Below are 23,059 nucleotides of genomic sequence, written 5' to 3'. Positions count from 1 at the left end.
TGTGTATCTTTTTTCGTGTGTGTGCGTGTGTGCCACACCTTGTAATTGCACTAAAATCATCTAAGTACAAAATTCCTAACACAAGAAATACCCCAAAAATCTAAAAACACTCAATATTTCACGCGAAAACAATCCAAAGTTTAATTACAATAAGGAAGATTTTCCCACCCTTCCAGGAAATAAAACTGGAAACTCAAAAACCGCCAATTCCTTTTTGAATAAGACCACAAAAAATGCTAATGAAACATCCTTTATAGACTAGCTTCAAACTACATTACGCAAAAGCTAAAGATTTCGAAAAATTCAAGAAAACTAAGAAAGGCTCTTATGCAGAAATCAGAAATAGGCATGGAAGCCGTAGATTATTTCATTATTAGCCGTAGATATTTATCAGTATCATAATCAACCGTAAGCCTTTTCGCATGTGATAAATTTTATTAAAGTCTGATGTGATGATCGTAGTCCCAGTGGACAGAGACTGTTTCTACTGCCAACTGACTTAGCGTTCGGACCCTGATTTTGGACTTTACCGTTTCCTCAAACAGTGTAAGAATTGGAGGCTCCCTTCAGCCCACCTGGACACAAGTGTCCCCATAGCTCAAAAAAAGGGTCCTCAAACAGTGTGTCTGAAGTTTCAAGACTTTAAAATATTTTAGACATTAAAAAAGACAGGCTTTAAAAATATTTGAGAACATTTTGAATTAGTTCGATGCCAAAAATTGTAGTTTTATTGCACTTCATTGTAAATAGTTTTTCAAAAAATGAAGTGAAACCGCAGTGAACTATTTTCGATTACACCACATGCCGGAGACCTTTCGTACACACGAATGCTGACTTTGTCACCTTGCTTTTTTTTCTCTCCTCAGGTTGTAAGGTACGATTACATTGTGCTTCATGAACTATCGTGAAGGTCTAAATGGCGATTTTTTATCTCCTGATAAAAACTCCATGCAGATAAAAACTCCAGTATCAGAGTGTCGATCAAAATCCAGATCCAGTGGTTTCTGCCACATATGTTCAAGCCAGATTATAGAATACCACAACAGTTTAGCAGAATTTCCTGTGACTAACGGCGTAGTTGTAGGTGCAATGTTTTATCTTCATTGTGCTTATTGAAATTCTTCCTAACGAGTATTCCTTTGAAGAATTTGGCTAAAAACCTGCTAAAGTAAATTAAATGCTGATTTAAAACCTGCATACACAAGTATATTCTTTTCTTGCTGAATGGAGTAGCCATCTTAATTGTTTCTTACAGAAGTCACATTTCTCATCAAGATGAGTAGCTAGCGCACGCTATTACAAGCTGGACGGTAATGATGCAGTTAAAATACTGCAATTTTCAAATTTATCATCAATCTGTTGATGATTTTAATGCACAATTCTCTAACTTGAGTCCGCTACTGTTGTCAAAAGATGTCAATGGCCATTTTGAAATAATATCACCATTGGCTGGCTGTCAGTTATCTATGAATTGCTTTAACCATGCATAAAACTATATAAGGCGTAAGCAGTGGTCACCGCGTAAGCTTACACTGATCACTCAAAGCTTTTGAAATAAGCTTGTAGTAATCAATGCATTGAGAAAACATGAACATTCGTCATTTAATGTATCTTTATAAATAAGTTTTTAAGTTTGACGTAGTTCTAAAATGCACTAATCCGAAATGAGATACCTTCCGCAAGAGATGAAGAGGAAGAATGACCTTGCTTGTTTGCATTAGCTGTACATAAGTCACGTGATCTCTGAAGTCACCTGCATTGTTTGTTTACAAAAGGTATACATAAGTCACGTGATCAATGAGGTCATCGGAATGTATCTCATTAATCCAACTTGAAAATAACAAGATATGCTGTGCAAGCTCTTTAACCAAGAAATATAACGTGATGATACATAGGAAATACGCTAAAGTTTTATTGTGAGGTATGTGCATATATGAGACGGTTAACAAGATTGTTGAAAGAAGTTTATTGGGGGTACCGACAACTAACGCCAATTTGGACACATGAAGCGTTTTATTATAAAATTCAAAACGTTTTGGAAAGAGTTCGTATGTAGGTTAGACGTACACTTCCTGTATCAGAGTTAGTACGAAGATATTAGTATAAACGTATCCTAAACAGAAGCATGTATTAGAAAGGTGTGTTACCTTCACAAGACGTAAGATCTGCTCCCAATCTGTAGCCTGGGTAGCAGGAACACAGCACTTGATCTCCTATATCTTCACATCGTTGACTGCACGGATTATTCGTATCGCAACGACCTTTTCCTTCAAAGACATGAAGATTTAAATCAATAAATTCACAAGAAATTTGAATTTTTGTAGATTATAATTTTACAACTCTATGTCTAAATTTTTACATAAAATAAGATTTTTAAAAGTTAGTTCATGAATAGATTTCTGTTGTTGACAAAGAGAAACTTAATACAGTTCTGAAGATAAAATTACCACTCTATAAAAAAGAGAACGTTTTGATTTACAAAAATACACTTGTCATCAGCTATAGCACACCTACCGCAGTAATAATGTAATTAAATAATGCTGATTTTTAAGAAGGTGACAGAATTTATCGCAATTCTATGCGAAAACGGCAAAATTTCCAAATACAACCACATAGTTAGTCTACCCTGTCTTTAGCTGACTCAAGCTCGCGATGCATTTATCAGAATTCAGTAATCACATTCACTAGGACACTGATTATAAAACTGTGAGACACTCACCAGATGGTAAAGCAGAGATCCCTTGAACAGATGATGCTCCTTCGCAGCATTCTAAAAATACTTCGTCCCAAGGTGCCCCGAAACGAAAGTTTTGAAAAGTACATGGTATTCTTCGAGAGCCGACGTAAATACCCAAACTGCAACTGTAACAACAGTCCTTAAAAAGAAAAAAAGGAAAACAACTTAGAATCTGTTTCCTTCAAATTCTAGTTCACATTTTTTTAATGTCCATTAACACTGAATGTACGATTTTTCCCTTACAATTTATTTGTGCTCTGCTATACAAAAGCCAAATATTTAACTGTAACATTTTATCACATGCCCCAGATGATTATGACATTTTTCTTATTAAATAGTCGCATTACCCTTCATTGGACACAATCTGAATTATTTCACTATTCAAGCCAGCCCTGAAGCAGCAAATCGTTTAGCATAGCTGAAACATGAGATAGATCTGGCAATCTGGAACATTGTGTACTTGTATCTTTCACATGATCTGCATTGAGATGTCATTAATACTGAATTTCCTCGCAACAGTAACCTGCATATAACGAAATATCTGTGTGCTTATTCTGTTTTCTTTCATAATCAGCTGCTTCAAATAATTCGGTAGAGCTTTTTTCTGATGTGTCTCCGAGATTCCTCACATTCATTGTCTTTCTTCTTATTTTAAATCTTTATACTCATTGCGCATGAAAACCACAGTTCAGATATCAAGTATTTTTCCAGGATCTTGTAATATCACGCGATCTTCACAAAAACCTTTCTCTTAAAGATTTTTGCAAAGGATAGCACCTTTGTTAAATTTTTCGATAATCGTAATAAGCTTTCGTTATATATTCTGACTTCTAAGTATCGTGGTAATCTGGTATATAGTGTAACTAAAAACCTCTGAATATTCAGCGAGACACATCATTATTGTTTTGTGTCGTTAATGTCAAAACATTTATTAAAAGAAAACAAATTTTTCCTCTTGCACCACAAAGTATCATAGAAGGCTTACAAAATTTAAGTAAAGGAAATCACATCAACTTTAAATAATACAAATAAATTAAACATATATTATTAAAAACATACAAAGAAAATCATTAACAGCATTCAAAATAAGATTAGCATTCAAAATATCAACAAAGTCATTAAAAGGAAGGTAAGTCAGAGAAACAGATTTATGGCATTTAGGTTATAAGGATTTTAAGTTTTACTAACGTTTATTTTATTTTAAAACTTTACTGTCCGCTCTTATTTTCCACTTCCGGGCAGAATAAACGCGGTTAGTTTTAGTATGCAAATTGAGCTTGCAAACTGTTAACTGTTTAAGTTGTGGCTTTTAGCGAAGAAGAGTTAGAGTTAGAGAAAGAGACTTATTTTACGCGTGCTTTTCAGTCAGTTGCTGTCCGTCTTTAAGGCCAGAAATTTAGTCCTCTTGATATTAAAGATGTATTGTAGTTTTCGCGCATTTATGCGTATTAAATACGTAAAGATTAAAAGGCCAATTCTCACGTTAATAGTCTTAGTAAAATATTTGAGTGTAGCTCTTATTTAAATTTAGTTAGTTTGTGGTTCTTATTTGTTTACGTTCAGACTACAAGTACTGGTCTTTGTATCCCAAAGTGCAGTTGTAAAAGCAGCTGTAAGCTGTGAAAAATAAACAGTGTATTCCCATCTTTGTCTTATCTTCTACAATTTCATCGGACATAGTTTAAAGTAAACTCATTGTTCTACTCAGGACACCCATATGTTCGCCAAACAGATTAGATGAAATAGTAGTCCTCTGGATTTTAATGCATTTCCTGCATCATTTAGCAAAGGGCAGTCAGAAAGTAAGTGGAAGACACTTTGCTGAAATCCAATATCACAATAGCACAAACTGGAAAATGTCAAAATTTAATTTGTGCTATTGTCAACCGTGAATCCCAGACAAATATCGCATAAATTAACATTGATCAGTAAGTTTTAATCTTTCATTATATCAAAAACAGTTGGGGAAAATGTTTTTGTAATATCTTCCGTATTAAAAGTGATATACTCATTATTCCATTGTTCAATCATTTTAGCTTTGCTTATTTTGGAATATTTACATCAACATTAATGTCTGTTCTAGTTGCATTCTTAGCAAACCAATTAGCTCTCTCTCTTGCGTGTCCGCTTACAAATGTAAAAAACACTGAAATACCTTTCTCCCTCAAAATCCCCCAGAAACTGCTGTATATTAGCAATAATATTATTACATGATGATGTATTTTAGGGGTTCAAGGAAGCGAGAGAATCAGTGCAGGTTAAGCAACTGGAAACATGTCTATACTGGCTAAAAATCCATTTAATTTAATACTTAGAAGTTCAGAAATATGAACGGTATATTCCTTTCTAATAACAAATTGGTGGTGCTGAACGCTGCCTGGGATAACCACTGACCTGACTTTGTTGTAAAAGTCTTACAGTGTTAATAGTCATCCTAGCAGAAGGGATTATTTCTTCCATATATAAATAATACATGGGCATACAAGGCCTGTATATAAGCACAGATATGTTAATTACAAACATTGTCTTGTATCATTTACATGAGATATTTAGATATAATAATAACAGTTATGTGCACATTTAAACATTATTTGATTTCATATTTACGATACTGTTACTAAGATAACCACAGTAAACTTGTAATTCAGTTACACATTCACTGGAGTTTCTGTGTTATTTTTAACTGCTTTACAACATTAGTTTTAACAAGTACATGCAAAATGGATAGTAATAAGCTTACATTACAATAGTTTTTGCTTTTACAGTCCAGTTACTATTCCACGGAGCTAGCTATGTTTCTAATGTTGATTTGCATTTGTTGTAATACTATCTGGCTTGATCAGGGTAGGGAGTTACGTGACTCAGTTTTCTGGTACCTTAGCTGATTTACTTGGAATAGTTGAAAACTGCTATTATAGTTGTAGTATCCATCAAAGGAGTATCTTTGTTACAGTTCAATTGAGCATTAATGTTGTTAGAGATAACTATCCTAATCTGGTGTAATTATCAGCCTTTCTCCGCAAATGATGGTGCTCAATTTAATGTAAAGATGGGTGGAAAATATTTTATCTCCCCGGAATATCGTATTATTTGACTATGAGTTTACAATTAATTGCGTGTATTATTTGGGTTTTATGCACAGTATTCGCTGTTAATAAAACATCTTATTTAAGATTCAAAAGAATTAATTCGTAATGTAGGTGGAAGATAAAGTGTTTAATACGATTAAACAGCTTTGATTAATTTTATTGCTTACATATACAGTAATGTATTTTTCAATGAAAGTATATTAATGCATGCAGCAATTTCCTCTGTGTATTGTAATTAAGTGTCATTACTATTGCATTAAAAATATATCCAATTTATCTTTAATTCTATTAAAAAAGAATGCGCGATAATACATTGGTGCTCAAAATTAAAGAATAATTATAAAAGTGACACCACTTTATAAAGACATTAAAATTCTATTAGGTATAATTCTATATGGTAATTATAAGCAACACATACTGCAGTTTGGTGTTTAGGCATAAATTATACAAATTAGGCAAACGAGAGTCATTATGAAAAGGAAAAAATTGACATATTGACATCTAGCACGTATCTTAAGGTTAAACATAAAGTTTGAAAGCGATCACATACTGTTGTTGAAAGGCACAATTTAGATCAAAGCCAGACGCGGCGAGTGATTGGTGGACTTCAAGAGGTTCAGAAACAATTCGTCATTTCGAAACACGTGAATTTTCCTAAAGCATGAGCTAAGAATCTGGAAATGTTTTTTATTCAAAGAAACAATTCCTCGCCTAACTGGTGAAGGTCGTCCAAGGAGGATTGTAGCATCTGTAAATCTTTATTTGTCGCTGCTGGCACGAGCTGGACATTTGCTTTGGACTACTCAATAGCTAAGAGCTCTCGACTGAATAATCCTACTTGCTTATCATATAATATTTACTTATCCTATAATATTTCCTTTGTAAATGTTATTTCCATGTCATTTCTAATATTGTGTTGCCTTAAGAAGATTGGACATACTTTCCGATGACATCATTTTCTCTTGGCGTAAATGATGTTTAGGCGGGATTCTTTCTGTTTTGTTTTCGTTGAATGAAGAGTATGAGTGAAAATTATCGTTTGTTTTCTTTGAAAAGAAAAATTTTAGCTGATCTTTCAAAGATGCTGTTGATACCAAAAGCAGTTTTAAGCACTTAGAATATATAAATGGTTGAGAATATATAAATGGTTGAGAATTTAGTGCAAAAACCAAAACACGACGATTTCGATCCAACTGTAATCCAATGTGTTGCTAGTAGGTATATTATTATTATTGCTATTTTGCTGCTTTCTGTTCATTTCACTTTGCAGAAAATATTTCCTTTGTAAATGTTATTTCCATGCCATTTTTAATATTCTGTTGCCTTAAGAAAAAAGTGCATTCAGTATTGTGGCTGAATTTAATACATGTGCATAAGAAAAGAAACTTCCTTCTCTGACAAACACTATTTTAAAGCAAAGATACAAAAGATGTTATACATTAAAAAATGAGCAATATTCATAAAGTAATATTATTCAATTTAAAATACGTATCTCTCTTTCTCTGTTTCAAACCTATATTAGTCTAACTGGAAAATAAATTTTACTCTTTCAGGCTGATTATAAATATTGTGAATTTACTACGTTAACATGTTACCTTCCAACGTCGCGTTTGGTAACTGACTTGTCTCATGCCTTCGGAGATTGCATCTGCAGAGAATGGATATATAATGAACATGAAATAATGAACTAATAATCACAGCACCTTTAATATGAAGGTTTTTAAATTAAGAATGCATTCATTAAAATATCTGCACTTAATATTAATACGCATTTACGGAGATAGCACAAGAAGAAATAATACTCTTTAGGGGAAAAAATCACTACATTTTTTTATATTAAATTCACTATACTGTAGTGTTGTAGGAATTGTAGTCTCATAGTAACAAAAGTACAACTCACGTAATAATCTTTTCGGTAACTGCTATCAAAATGTAAACAAACGGTATAAAGGTGTTCCCTGAAGCCCATGCAAAGTTAAGGCGTTCCTAAGCGTAGAGGAAATGACGTCATCGGAAGCTATATCCAGTCACGAGGATAGATTTTCCCTATGTGCGTGGCGCGGTACAGAATGTTTGTATGCTTCCGGGACATAAACTCTCTTTCGCGACTTTCATTCTTTGCTGCTTGCCCGTGTCGCCATCTATTAACACTGATGGGAAGTGCAGCGTCCGAGTTACCGATTTTTTGGCGACGTGAAACGGCATTAAGATTTGATCTCGAATCTGATAACGCGGCAGCTAAATACAGTACGGCTAACCCAAACAAGATCCTTTGTGACATTTTCCGATACTTGAACTGTTTCATGGTGCGGCCTTTGATTTCCTCCAGGACAGCTACAGCTTCAACAGCATAGAATTTCTGTGATCATCATTGCGTAGAGTTCCATATTCTGCATCTTCTAGAAGAGAAGCTTTTAAAGGATTGTATGCAGTGACTATGGTATCAATAAACAAGATAACTGGGCTTACGCACTGTCTACAAATGAATCCTGGTTTACTCTAAATAGTAATTCTTGATCTACTTTCATCAGGAGAAAGCCTAAAAATGCAATCATCCATTGCCATACTTGCGAAAGTCACTGTTGGTGGCTATTTATTTATTTCGTGAGAAATCGTAAAAATACCCTCTTCTGGCTTTCTGTTAGCACGCAAGAGGTAATACTTAATTCACGCTGTGCATCTTAAGTAAGGCTCTTTACTGATGCTATGGATTCAGATTTTTTGTTTATAAATTTACAGTGCTTCCTTTTAATGCCTTCAAGTATATTCTTTAAATTGATTGGCTGTCATATTCCTCTGACCTGAATCCCATTGAGCATAGTTGAGATGTTAAGGTAAGCAGAAAGGATATGGCATTAACAATAATGCTTTAATATTATTCAATTTGAACGACACGCAATGCATCTTTACAAATGTTTATGTACAATTTCAACATAGAAAAAGTTTGGTTTTATTTTAATAACTATCCTTTTAAAACATTAGTTGAAGTAAATAATCTTGAGTGAAAGACGTAGAAAAGTTATTTTTTTCCTAATGTTGCGGAGCAGCTATCAGTTCGACTTTCATTGTTAATAAACAAACCATAACATCTAGTAGAGAAAATGAAATTGGGAAAATCAATTATTTTCCTTATTTGCAGTATTAAAATGAAATGAAGATTTATTACTTCAGAGAACTTATGTTGTAAAAGGAAACACATATTCAGCACTTTGACCTTTTCCCAGGGAGAAAATTATAAAGTTTCCAATATTTGCATTGTTTTCGTTTTTTATTTATTTCAAATTCAATTTTGTACATGATGCAAGAGTAATAGTCTTTATTTATCACCCATTATATCTTGTGTCAGCGTTTTGTTATGTTGATGTAATTTTATATGTCCGTGGCCTTTTGTTACATCACCGTTAAATGTTCTATGATATTGGTTTTGGACAGCGAGCACCATGAAACTTTTTATTTCGGAATAAGAGGTGTGAAAAATATGCAGTGCCTTTCCCAGTACTCGAACTCCGAATCTTCCGATTTGCTAGTCAGACGTTCATTCCAGTTACACCACGAAGGTACGCGGTAACGAGGGAGAAAAACCTTAAGAGATTATCACATATGGCTGCAGTCCCCGCTAGACAGGATTTTTCTGAGAAACAATATTCTGGTAGCACTGGTTTAAATGGGAAGATTCCTAGAAAAAAGAGCCCCGCTGGAAGCGAAGTCCCGCCTAATTACGGAAATAATGTTGCGGCTACGCGGGATTATTTCAAACCTCACCGAAAATGTCTCGGGTCCCGGGTAGAGACAACCAATCAGACGAAAGTTTTCCTTCTGAAGGATCACGTGATCCCATTTTGAGCAATAATCGGTTGTTGTTTGGCGTTCAAGTCTTTGTAGTAAGTGAGAATGGTAACTTAGCTACGTGTGTTTCCCGGAATTGTGCGGGTTCTGAGAATTGTCCCTTTCGACGTCAAGTCTCACGTAGCCGAAACATAATGTGATTGGGACCTTACATTCTTCACATTTAAAGGGTGACTGGAAAGGCCGGGATCCAATCGCCATCCCTGGTGGAGACGAATTACTATCCCACACCTTTTAGTTTGAGTTCCACTTGTAGAGACTTTTGAAATTTAGAACTGGAAAACGTAAAGAATCTGCATTGTTTTTTCCGGTATTTGAACTCCGGACCTTTCGATTGCTACTGTGACGTGCTTTTAAGTTGCACCACGAAGGCATGCGGTGAGGAAGGACAAAATCTCACAAATATACCAATTAAGTACATTACCCATTTTAAATACGTGAAAGTATTAGTATGTTGTTAATATTCCGACATTCTTCAACTACTAAAATTTAAAATGTTCTGTTTCACTACAGAAATGAATATATGATAAGAATGCCAATAAAAAACCAGATTCATAATGTCATTACTGAGTAAAACATCATTTTTAGAGCGATGGTACTGGAGAATTAAGACAACAGATTGGAAGTAACATATTATTCTATTACTGGATTTAGATTTAGATAACGTACCTGAAATGTTTCTCCACTTTGGAGAGTGGACAAAGTACACTCGCCTCCTGCTCTGGCGATGTCCATCCCTCTGCGACAAGAGAGTTTCCGTTGAGCTCTTACGCAACATATGTAGAGTGTTGTGAGGCAAGCGAGTCTGTCAGGTACTTGAATGGTAGCCTGCGGAGGACCTGTACATGTGGTGTGATTATTTGCCCATTCCACACCCGATGAACAGCATTGTTGTAATATGGGCTCCAGATTTTCTAAAAAGGAAAATTAATGATAATGAAAATTATTGTAATAGGACCTTTCAGATTCCAGCTTTACATCTAATAGATGCGAAAACGAAAAAGGATCATAAAGCATTTCTTATTTTGTTTCTGACCAACCGGTATGGTGGTTAGGGTAGCTGACTACCATGCCGAAGAGCTCGGGTTTGAATCCCGGAGAAGACATGTATGTTTGTAAATGTATAGTGTCTGTGCGGCATGAGGCACTCTAAATATGCGGCGAGCCTCTCGAGAGTTTGCTGGCAGGGAAAGAGGGATGGGAGACCCTCGGACCCGTCTTCCGCGGTGCTCTCCGTCAAAACTGGGGGCGACACTCAGTTAAATCGCTCTGACACCTGTAGGGTGCTCAAGGCTGTTGTCAACGACAGACGTAAACTTGCGCTCCTTGCCACGAGAAATTTCGTGGGCTTGGGCTGACTATAGATGACAAGTGAGCATTAGCACAACAACAATGCAAATTAATCTTTATACAATCAAGAAATACGTGCTCGTATATGAAAGGATGTTTCCTGATTAGCGGGACTAATCCTAAGAGATCACATAACGAGAAGAAATAAACATTTCTTATCACAAAATGCATGATGAAACATTAAGTGGATAATTCTTTTCGTTTCCCTACATACGCCGTATTACGGTCACTCCTAATACACGCATTGAATCGTTGATACAAAGACACCCGCATGTTAACGGAAAATTTCTGGTGCTTCTTGGATATCTATCAGTAGTAGTAATTGAATATATGGCGATCAGTTAGGGATCGGCATAAATAGCATTCTAGTACATTATGTATGTGTTCCGGTAAAACCAAGTCCAGATCTGATAAAAGTAGGGAGCTGGGTCTGAACGATGCGACTATCTCGGCCAATCCATTGATTTGTGAAATGTGGCGTTCAAGTAATCATGCACCGGACTGCTGATATAAACTTGCACTCTATCATGCCGGAACAACATTTCACAACGAACGTTTGATAATACATGGCCCGCCAATAACCACGATTACACCATATTCGAGGCAGGCAATAAACGTCAGGTTTGCATTAATTTAATTTATTTAAAAGTATAATGTAAAAAATATTGAAATAGAACATCTTGCAAGAATCACTAACGTTTCCTAAAATTTTATAACTTTTTTAAATGCAATGCACTCTTTCTGAGCTACACTCTCTCGCAGATGACCACCTCTAGAAATGACCAATGCTTCTGATACAATAAATATTTATTAGTTTGGATAATTTTTATATCTTTTCTACGACCACCGTCAAATATGCATTACAACGACCACAAAACTGTTTAATTTCGATGATGAATTAAAATTTTGGATCTAGTACATAAATCAGGGTATTATATTTCCGGTTTTTCTAGTAACAGCAAAATTGTGTTTAAGAAACAAAGTAGTTAATCATTAATTCAGTGTCGTTTATTCACTCTTTTGTTTCATCTAGCCACTCGCTCAGCCAGCAGCCTAAAATACTAGTTATCATAAAAATTTTAAAATATATAATTATTTTAAAGAGCCAAACTAGTATGATTTAATAAAAATATTTAATATTTGTAATTAAACATTTCATGATTTAAATGCATTTTAATTTAAATCAATTAAATTCAAAAGTAGAAAAATTATTGTTAAAAACTGGTTTTATTTGTTCTAAATCGCTTGATTTGTTATCAGAGACGGAGAGTTTAAACTCGAACGTCAGATATCTTCCGCTTTACTGAATGGGAACACGTTGGCGATTGGAAGATAAAAGTATTTTATTTCAAGTAGTGATAACACATTTCTTTTATATAGTTCAGTTTCAGAATGATTTATGATACCAGGCTACCCGCGCTTAATACCCTAATCCTATGGAAAATTCTGATTTGTTAAATATATTCTGGCAGTAACTTGTAAAGGCATTTAAATTATTAAGTCATACAGTTAGTAAATAAATACAGAAATTTTATCGAAACACTAGTAGGCTGTTCGAACTGCTGTTTTAAAAGTCCTTGCATCATTTTACGAATGGACATGAGTAGAACTGAAACTAGTTGATTAAAATTGAAAAATAAATATATTTCATTTTGCTTAATGGTCACAATTTAGAATGCCGTAGATAAAAATGTTTTATATCAAACGTGCAGCCACCCCTCGCTTTCAAATCGCAGAGTTTGTTAATTAAAAATTCACTAAATAGGTACAACATGCGAAATAAATAAAGAATCAATTTGAAATTTGAAATTTTGGCTTTGTTTTACACATGTTCGGGAGGAGATAAATGTGTATTCAAGATATGGTGGCTCTAGGCGTCGTCTTTTTTCCACAAGAAAGAAGCATACATGCGAGAAGCATACAAATATAAACAGGTTTTTCATTATTACAGAAGAGATGATTACGGTGAAGCACGCGAGAGTTATCTATTCAGCGTCGTATTAATATATCCATTTGTCTTGCTTCCAGTTATGAGTCACCTTTTTCTTTAAATGAATTATCAAACTTCTGTACTTTTATATCATGGGCTCTCAACCACTGAAGAATTCTCTCTAGGCATATCCTCTACACTCTCATTTTCAAACTCAAAAACAAAAGTATACATTTTAGAGCATTAAAATGTTTAATTTAATTAAATTTAAATTTAAAAAAATTAAGTTTCAAAATGATAGTGTAGAGAATATGTCTTCTACAGTAAGGATACCGTTCAATTTAATTATGTTCTTACTGAGAAACTTTAATTTTAAAGATTATTTGCTATTTATTTTGTTTAACAGGATTCTTTTGGCTTAAATGGACTAATGTCTTTATTTTCATTGAGTATTAATTATACTTATGATTTGGATCTAGCAAATAATTTGATGTTTACCTGGAAGCAAGATGAAACACTCTCTCTAAATTTAGTTGCTGTTAATTGATGACAATTTGGTTTATCCCGTTATTAAGTCGATTAATTTGCGATCAATGACTATAGCTACTTTTTCATTGCTTAAAATGTTTACTTTGGTTTTTGGTTTTTTTTTTTTTTTTTTTCGATTAAAGATATTTCTTAGTAGATTTTTATGTTTTTAACCGAGGAGGTCTTGAAAATACTAATTTTAAATACTAATTAAAATTCTGACTAAAAATATTTTTCATTCATGGTTTTAAACTGAATTTGTAATCTTTGAAGATGGTATATGGATAGTTTTCTTATAAATTATTATGAATTATTGGTTTTTTACTTTGCAGCTTTAGCGTAAGTCATAGGCTTTTTAATTATTTTTATTTTACATGTATATATGTACCCACTCTGTAACACGGCTTGGTGAGCTTAGTTTTTTTTATTCTTATATATTGGTAAATTGTCCAGTTTTTTTAAAGTGATTTAATTATGCTGTTCTTATGTTCCGGTTAAGAGTTTTATGCCTTTAGTTAATCTGGATGCAATAGTTGTTTAAGCGCGACTAAGCCTAACGGCGTAGCCATATTTGTTTATACTTGAAACTTAGCAGAATAGTGAATTAAGTCAGTTTCTGCAACTTCAGTATCTTTTTGCCGAGTGGAGCCAAAAGTAAACTTTCAGTTTTGTGCACCGAAAAATCTTTCTTCTTGCCCGTTGGACGAATTACTTATTTTTGCATAGAAATTCTAATTTTCATTGTAAAAAAAAAAAAAAAAAAAAAAAAAAAAAAAATAGCTGTTTTAACCATATTTGGTGTTTTATGTTTTTCCATATTTTAGTTTTTAATGAAGGCGTTTTGAGTTTTTATGTATTTTTGCCTTGCCGCGAAGTGAGAACTGAATTAATTGAATGAGAAATAGATCTCTAATGAAATTCGAGAAAATAAGCTTAAACAAAATGCTCCAAAAAATGTATTATTTAATAGGCCATACAAGGAAGTCATGTGGTGTCCACATCAGATTGTTTTCTTTTAACATCGTAAATCTTAAGTGATAAACATTATGTTAAAGAGTTTCCAAATCAAATATTAAATAACCATCTATCTCGAAGGGGGCTGACAGACTCAAACAGATAGTATTTTAATAAGCAACAGAATAATTACCATATATAAAGATTTATTTAAAGTTTGTTTTACAATACAGTATTTTAAAATATTACTTAAAATATTATTTAAACTTTGAACGCTTTAATATTTAGGATATTTTTTTCTTTATCCTGTCGCGTCTTTAGGCAAAACCATGTCCTAAGAGGTTAATAATGAAGACGTGAATAAGTCGCTAGAAGACCATAAAGTAAAAAAAATGAGACAAAAAAAATGAGCTCAATTAGAAAGAACTATAGTAGTTTCAGAAACAACAACAAACGACAACTATATAACTGTCTTCAAAAGAGAAAGAACAAAAAATGATCCTATTTTTCTTATCACTGCAATTTGTGCAAAATGGAGTATCGATATCACCCTGATAAACTAGTAAATAGCGAAAACGTTTTGTTATAAAACGTTGTATAACGTAATTTTCCATTTATTATTTATCTTTGTTATTATTTCGTAATTTTATTAATGTGCAATGAAACTTGGAGTTACAAATTTAATTCGTTCCGGAACAGTGTTTTGTCGCCCGAAATCTTCGTATACCGAAACTATTTTTCCCATAGAAATTAATGTAAAATGGATTAATTTTTTTCCTGGAACCGCAGATGATTAGTTATGTAAATTTTACAACAGTAGGATTTGCACATGTTCATAATCTGAAACCGATGTAAATCATTAAATATAAAGGAAAAAAGTATTACGCTATTAAACAGAGGCGAAAATTCAATTGAATTTTATGTTACTTATACAAAGAACAGTGGGCGAGGGGAATAATAGTGAGAAAATCTTGTTGCTTGGAATGCAAAATCCTCATCAGCTAACTGTCTTTAGGGGACACATTTTTTTACCTTTTCTTTGTCTATAAACCCCACTGAACTCTGAGACTCACTGATCTCTATTTCATTCAAAATTTGTCGAATGCGATTTGCTGTTTCCTGCCTTTTAAAATGCTTCTGAAGTGAAGCATGGCATTGCCATTGATAATGGCATTGCTTAGGTTTCATTTCGCTATTTACTAGTTTATCAGGGTGATATCGATACTCCATTTTGCACAAATTGCAGTGATAAGAAAAATAGGATCATTTTTTGTTCTTTCTCTTTTGAAGACAGTTATATAGTTGTCGTTTGTTGTTGTTTCTGAAACTACTATAGTTCTTTCTAATTGAGCTCATTTTTTTTTTTTGGTCTCATTTTTTTTTTTTTTTTTTTTTTTTTTTTTTTTTTTTTTACTTTATAGTCTTCTAGCGACTTATTCAAGTCTTCATTATTAACCTCTTAAGACATGGTTTTGCCTAAAGACGCGACAGGATAAAGAAAAAAATATCCTAAAGCGCTCAAAGTTTGTACCTGCGACCCAAGCTGGAAATAACGTCGGAATTCGTAATCCTGTAAATCCCTTGATGACATACTTTATTAATGAGAGTTAAATGAAAGAAAATATTAAGATGTCTCGACAATCCCTGAGAGTTAATTATATAGCGCAGGTTACTTCAAAATACTTTTCAAAATCGTATATTGCCAGTGTTCATAACTCGAGATGTCGTTCACCATTCCAGACACTTTATTTCAGAGAATTTATTCGCGAATGAAATTGTTCATGAAGCAAGACATCCGTGAAGCAAGAGATCCGTGGGCAGTTTGCATAGACTAATCGGGTATCGTCCGAATAAGCAAATATCTAAAATTACACTCCGAAATCAAGATGTCACATGATCCATACAACGGCAAAGTATCAGATTTTTCTGCATGCGTTGCATAAAGTAGAAACAGATCTGAAGACACAATCCATTCCATATTAACTTTTGATAGAATAACATTATTTTAAAAGCTCATTGTTGCGGAAAGTTTGCTGTATTCCGAAAACATGCAAAAACTAACTTTGTAATTAAACATTCTCTTGCTTACATCACATGTTAACATCTACACATACTTGTTACACTATACATTATATAACGTGCATTGCATTAAAATGAAAGTAAATTTTAGACTTTAAACTTAGTAATTGAAGACAGCACAGTTTATTTAACGCGAAGCTGACTCAAACTTCTCATCAGCGTAACAATGTGAATATCGGCAGCAATAATGCAAAGCCGAAGGAAACAATCTTATTAAAGCTACGGAAAGCCAGTAATGCGCTCTGTCTTACAAGCCGAAAACCTGAGCTTAAATACTCTCAAACTAATTTGCATTCCAGTAGGGAAACTGAAAAGAAAAATGACAGTAAAAGCTTAAATTATAAATAACTAGTTATGCAAAATAATAATAACCTTACAAGTTTAAAAAAAAGTATTGGAGCATTGTGGCACAAATCTTAGAAGTAGCCAGTTTTAGCATGCGTTTCTTGTAAAATGCCTAGAAGAAGGTTTTTAAATCTTGGAAAGAGACCGTTTAAGGTTTAAGAGCTACTTTTTATAACGGTTTGAAGAAATTGAGATTTTTATTTTTATTTTTATTTTTTTTATTTTTATTTTTATTTTTATTTTTTTTTTTTTGACAGCAAACTTAAAATTTTTCGTTGGAATTTTGGAAACTCTGATAAAAAAATAGCTGAATTATTGAATTTAAATTAAAATCTACTGTTCAATTGAGTTTTGAAATATTGTAAAACAAATTTTCTTGAAAACAAGCCACAAACAGGACACAAATTTTCTTGAAAACAGCCACAAACAAAACGTCACTTTCAATGAATCTCCCGTGAAAGGAGATTGACTGAAAGTGAAGAAAAGTGGATCGGAAGAAATATTATTTCTAATTCTAAAACCAGTAAAGTCAGATTAACTTTAAAAGGCCAACAAATATTTAGAAAATCTAGTAAAACAAAAACTACTAGAAATATTCAAGAAAATATAGCTTTAATGGCTGAATAGCTAGCAGAAATCTATTTTTCAGTAAAGTGAATCGAACGCATGGTTACACTTCCCTAAGATCTGTACTGAAAACCCTCTACATTTTGTGAATTTGGCTATATTAGTAGCTGAAAGTAAATTTAATATTTGAAAGTGATTATAGCAAATGGTGTGGCAAAAACAAAATACTGAACGCCAAGTGAAGAATCTTACTCCTTCAGTAAAACATGCTAGAGGTTGCCAGATGGTCTTAATCTATATGAGCACTTGCGGCGTTTAAATTCTACATTTTTATTGATGCCAAAATTTATAATTTTATGTATTTGAATATTTTAAAGCAAAATGTACGTGAAATACAGCATACAGAAATGGACATCTTATCGCATTAAAAGTTTACCAGTATAATGATTCGAAGCGTAATTCAGTATATTTGCAAATTGTGGGCTTTATATACGTATCCCCATGTAATCAAAATGCTTGTGTATAGTCCAGAATTCGATCCTATTGAGCATATTTGGGGTCTCGAGACAAAATTAACAAAATCAGAATTTCCGACAGAAGTGTACTTGGAAAAAAAATCTCGCAACAAAATGGGAAAAAAAATAGAAGCAAATCTCAATCAGAATTTTATAAACTCTATTCCTAGAAGATTCGATGAATTCATAAAAAGGAAAGGAGGATCGGTACATTATTAAACCAATTTTATAGATTAATTACCCTTTTCAAAAATGTCTGAAAGCTTGTTCTGCCCAATATTTTTTTGACTCACTGTATATACCTACGGAAATGCTCAAATGCCAGATTTGCTTTAACCTATACCTGTGATGGAATTTGTAAACAGAAATTTCCTTTCTAATTCAGCATTTTCTTGCAGCACACTCCAGAGCATTCAATAGAGTAAATTCATTATGCAGATCGATAATCATAATAAACTGTCAGTTTTCTAGGACGACCGCTGTTGTACACCAAAACCGTCCGGATCCGTGAATAGTTTTCTTAGAGAAGGTTCAATGTACTCAAACATATAATTTTATAAAATAATTACAATACTATGACAATAAATGTTGTAAAAGGAATCGAGTGGATAAAATACTTTAAATTCAAAGATGGCTGTCACATTAAAAAAAAAAAAAAAAAAAAAAACAGCTTGGTAATAAATAACGTTAACCAACTGAACTTCGCGTGCAGCGATGTATTCCGTTATCAGTAAAAACTCAGCTACAGCTTCGCAGAAGATCGTAATCTGAGAGACTCTTCTGGTGTCGCCGCAAATAACATGAGTACATTCACGGTGCATATCATCAGTAAACAAGTGAAGAATTTTCTATGGACATTTTTTTTTTTTTAATTCTTAAGAAAATGAATATTTGACCTGAAGTTTTTAAAATTAAATGAAGTAAAAAGTACATTTTACTAGTAACTTCTGATTTACTTTCTTCTTTTATGCTAAATTGCGTATAAATAATTTTAAAACATTTAAAAAAATTCTTTGAAATAACAATAAATTAAAAAATTTAATACCGCATTTGAAGCAGGCCAATTTATCCAGCAATTCAGTATAACTAATTTTTGATTGCAATGTATGTCAGTGGTTTCAAACTGGTGACCGTATTTCAACTTCTTCTTCTCGTTATTGGTCGAGTTACATCCGGCCTAAGGCTGTGGTACCTAACGAATTAATGTTAACCCGACAAAAAACAAAAAAATGCTACCGGCAAACACACATTTTCTGATTTAAGTGTTGCCGATTTGAACGGTATTTTTTTTTTTTTTTTTTTTTTTTTTTAAGTGCGCATAGTAATTTTGTATTTTCATTTGTATCGTCTCAGTGATATGTAAGTAATGCGAGAATAAAGACTTATTAACATAAGTGAAGAATATTTCTTAAAGAAAGTAAATAAGTAAGCTAACATTTCAGAAGTGGGATTAACTAGAATTATTACCTATGATTTAACAACGTATTGCCTTAATGTACGTCAAGCCTAAACTGAATGCGGAAACTCGCCAAAACTGAAGGTAGAAAGGTACGTGCATTTATAAACTGTTTATGTTATATAAGTATTACACGGAAAGAACTTAAGTATAATTATTGCATTATTATTTGAAAAATTGAAGTCTAAGATGGCTTATTTGGCAAGGGGCAAGAAATGTGACTTAAAAGAACTTGTCTCTTGGAACTTGATGTCCCTTCTGATATTAAAACTGTAAAACTTCTGATATGATTTTGAATAGTAAGAACTATAACGAAGACTTTACTAAACAAATGCTAGATAGAATTATAAATGATCGTTTAAACAAGGAAAAGTTAGAAATTTTAGAAAAAGATAAGCAAAGAGCATTTGAAATGGAAATTTTAGAAAAAGATAAACAAAAGAACATTTGAACTCGAAAAATTGAAAATAGAAGCGGAAATCAGAAGTAGTAATTTAAATTTCTACTTCTGATTTACTGTTCTTTCTAATGTTAGTAAAAGTGATATTTCTGATATGAGTAAATTAATGCATAAGTATGATTTGAATGAAGGTGATGTAAGTTTTTATTTAGTCTCATTTGAGAGACAGGCACGACGTATTGAGTTAGAAGAAGAAAACTGGGTTTCTCAACTGTTGGGTCTATTGCCTTACGAAATAACTCAATTAATTACCCGTGAATCAAAAGAAAAAACTAGCGAGTATAAACACGTTAAACAACTGCTATTGATAAAATTTAAGTTAAGCCCTGAACAGTTTCGGCAAAAGTTCGTTGATCATATTAAAACGATGCCTAATACGTGGAGGGACTTCACGTTTGAATTAAAAAATTATTTTGAAGAGTGGCTTGCTGGATTAAATGTAACAGATTTTGATTCTTTAAAACAGCTTATTATTACGGATCAATTAAAGAAAAGGGTCCCCGTTGCTATACGAAATCATTTCATTGACGATTGGTCTAAATTCATTAATCCTGAAGAGTTGGCAGATAAACTAGATGAATATAAAAATATTCGCGCAGGGATAAAATTACTTCAAGTAGAAAATAAAACTGTTAGGCATAATTCTAAGCCTAAAGTTTGGTTCTAAATTTTATGAAGGATCCTGTAATCCAGAAATGTTAGCAATTCTATGCAGACAGATGGTAAATTTCAAAGTGTGTTTTAAAAACCGTTTTGATAATAAATACAATTTGACAGATAAATTTTATAAAATAGACGATAGGAAAAGGGAATATAATTCTGGTATCCGCAATGAAAAGGGTGAGCCGAAATGCTTCAATTGTTTTGATTATGGACATATAGCGACGAATTGTCCTCAACCTAAAAAAGAAATTATTTGTAGGAAATGTAATGAAAAGGGTACTTTAAAACTTTAATTGTACTTTTAAAAAGTGTACGTCTAAGAGTTCAGACTTGACCAATGTTAAAAATAATTTATCCGTGAACCAGAATTCAAGTGTTTCACCAACTGTATATTTAAAATATACTCACATCAATAATGGAAAAAAATTACTGCAATCATAGATACTAGTTCTAGTTCGTATTTATTGAAATAGCCTGTGGCTAAGAAACTGAATCTTATTATAAAACCTGATATGGGGGAATTGTTTAGCTTTAGAAACCAGAGTAAACCAGCCGCTAGAACATTGGGAAAAGTAACTGTTAATTTAGAGATTGATAATGTGGAAGGAAAGGACATTACAGTTCTAATTGTAGGAGATGAAACGCAACCATGCGACTTATTAGTTGGTCGAACATGGATTGATTTGCCACATATTGCGTACGCCATGATAGGTAATACCTTGCACATACGCTATGCTAATGATTGTCCATTTTCACAGTTGCAAAATGACATCAAAACTGCGCGAATTAAACTGAAGGCTTCCCAAGAAACTGAAATCGAAAGTAATACAGTTAATTTCCTGAAAGTTAAAACTGATGAAATAAATAACGGTTATGTTTTAATAAGTGGATCGGAAGATGAGTTGGGCTCATTATTGGAAGTAATACAGTAATACCAGTCACTAACTACAGCAATCGAAAATTAATTTTGAAAGAGAGTCAATGTATCGGTAGAACGGAAGTAGAAGAATTAGTTTGATCAAGTCCAGATCAGAAAACTGAAAATTCAAATCAAAAGGAAATAATGGTAATAAATGAAATTAAGAAGTTTAAGAGACCGATTACTTTAGAAAAAATTAAAATTAATAACAATATTATACCAGAGAGAAAACAGGAAGTTTTATATTTGATAAATGAGCATCGAGATTGTTTTGCATTAAATATGGAGAAATTGGGATGTACAAACTTAACAAAAATGAATGTTAAAGATATTGAAGGGAGTAAGCCTATTTGCATGAAGTCGTATAAAACCAATGCCGAAGAGCGTACTTCTACATAAAGAAGATAATAAATGAATGGAAGAAATATGAAATTGTTACTGAAACAAGATCTCCGTATGCTAGTCCACTTTTACTTATAAGGAAAAAGACAGCTGAACTACGATTAGTGGTAGATTATAGAAAGTTAAATTCGCAAACTGTCAAATTTCCACTGCCTAGGATAGATGATCTTCTTGAATGTCTTAGTGAATGCAAAGTTTTCACTACACTGGACTTAGCACATGGATATTTACAAATTTTTTTAAATGAAGAAGCGAAACTGAAAACAGCTTTCATCGCTCCAGATCATACTGGTCAGTTTGATCTTTGGGTTAGCTAATGCTCTGGTTCGAATCCCGCAAACGGGCTGGCTGCATTCGCGATTTCGTGGTTTGCTCCATGTGTAACATGTATACGAGCCAGTTTCCCTTAGAAAAGTCCTCCACGAAGGCATCCCTCTAGGCAGATAGCCCTCGTGTGCTTTGCCATAAATGAATAATCCAATCCATCCAATTAGCTAATGCTCTGCAAAATTTCAGAGACTTATGAATCAAGTTTTAGACCCATTGCCTAATAAAGAAGTATTATGCTGTTTGGACGACATATTAATTCCGGCTAAATCTTGGGAAGAAATGATGGGAAAACTTAGAAAAGTGTTTGATAGATTGAGAGAAGCAAAGCTGACATTGAAACTCTGACAAAATGCGAATTTGGAAAAGATGAAGTTGAGTATTTGGGATTTCTAATGAAATTGAATGGTATGCAACCTGGACCAAGAAACGTAAGAGCCATATTAAACTTTCCTAAACCAATGAACATGAATTTAAACAATTTTTAGGCTTTAAAAGTTTCTTTAGAAAGTTTGTACCGAAATATGCAGAGAAAGCTGAGCCGTTAACGAGACTGATGAGAAAGGATGAAACATTTACTTGGAATGAAGATCAACAAGAAGCATTCAGTACTTTAAAAGACCATTTAACTAATACATCAGTACTAGCGTTGTATAATCCGGAAGCAGAGACTGATGTGCACACAGACGCGAGCAGCAAAGGGCTGGCAGGAATGATGTTTCAAAAAGGTGAAGATAAAAAGTGGCATTTAGTTTATTGTGTAAGTAAAGGAACAACAGAAACTGAAAAGAATTATCATTCAAGCAAATTAGAATTAATGGCTATAGTTTGCACTTTGACACAACTTCGACAAGTTTTAATTGGAATCCGATTTATCCGATTGGTAATTACA

At 33.1% G+C, this 23,059-nt stretch overlaps 1 protein-coding gene across 5 annotated transcripts in view; it reads right to left on the bottom strand.

Moving 5' to 3' along the window:
* LOC118183484 (uncharacterized) overlaps positions 1-23,059 on the bottom strand; it is a 201,543-nt gene that overhangs the window by 170,093 nt on the left and 8,391 nt on the right. For all 5 annotated transcript variants that reach the window (XM_085821728.1, XM_085821725.1, XM_085821727.1 and 2 more), the window contains exons 2-4: positions 10,342-10,586; positions 2,720-2,876; positions 2,148-2,267 (exon numbers count right to left, since the gene is read on the bottom strand). In XM_085821728.1, coding sequence (XP_085677854.1) covers positions 2,148-2,267; positions 2,720-2,876; positions 10,342-10,586 — 522 coding nt within the window. The remainder of the gene's footprint in view (positions 1-2,147; positions 2,268-2,719; positions 2,877-10,341; positions 10,587-23,059) is intronic.

Source organism: Stegodyphus dumicola, chromosome 8, assembly GCF_044657685.1.
Source record: "Stegodyphus dumicola isolate Sdum_Otavi_A_Nest chromosome 8, ASM4465768v1".
NCBI lineage: Eukaryota > Metazoa > Arthropoda > Arachnida > Araneae > Eresidae > Stegodyphus > Stegodyphus dumicola.
This window is presented reverse-complemented; position numbering and strand designations above follow the sequence as displayed.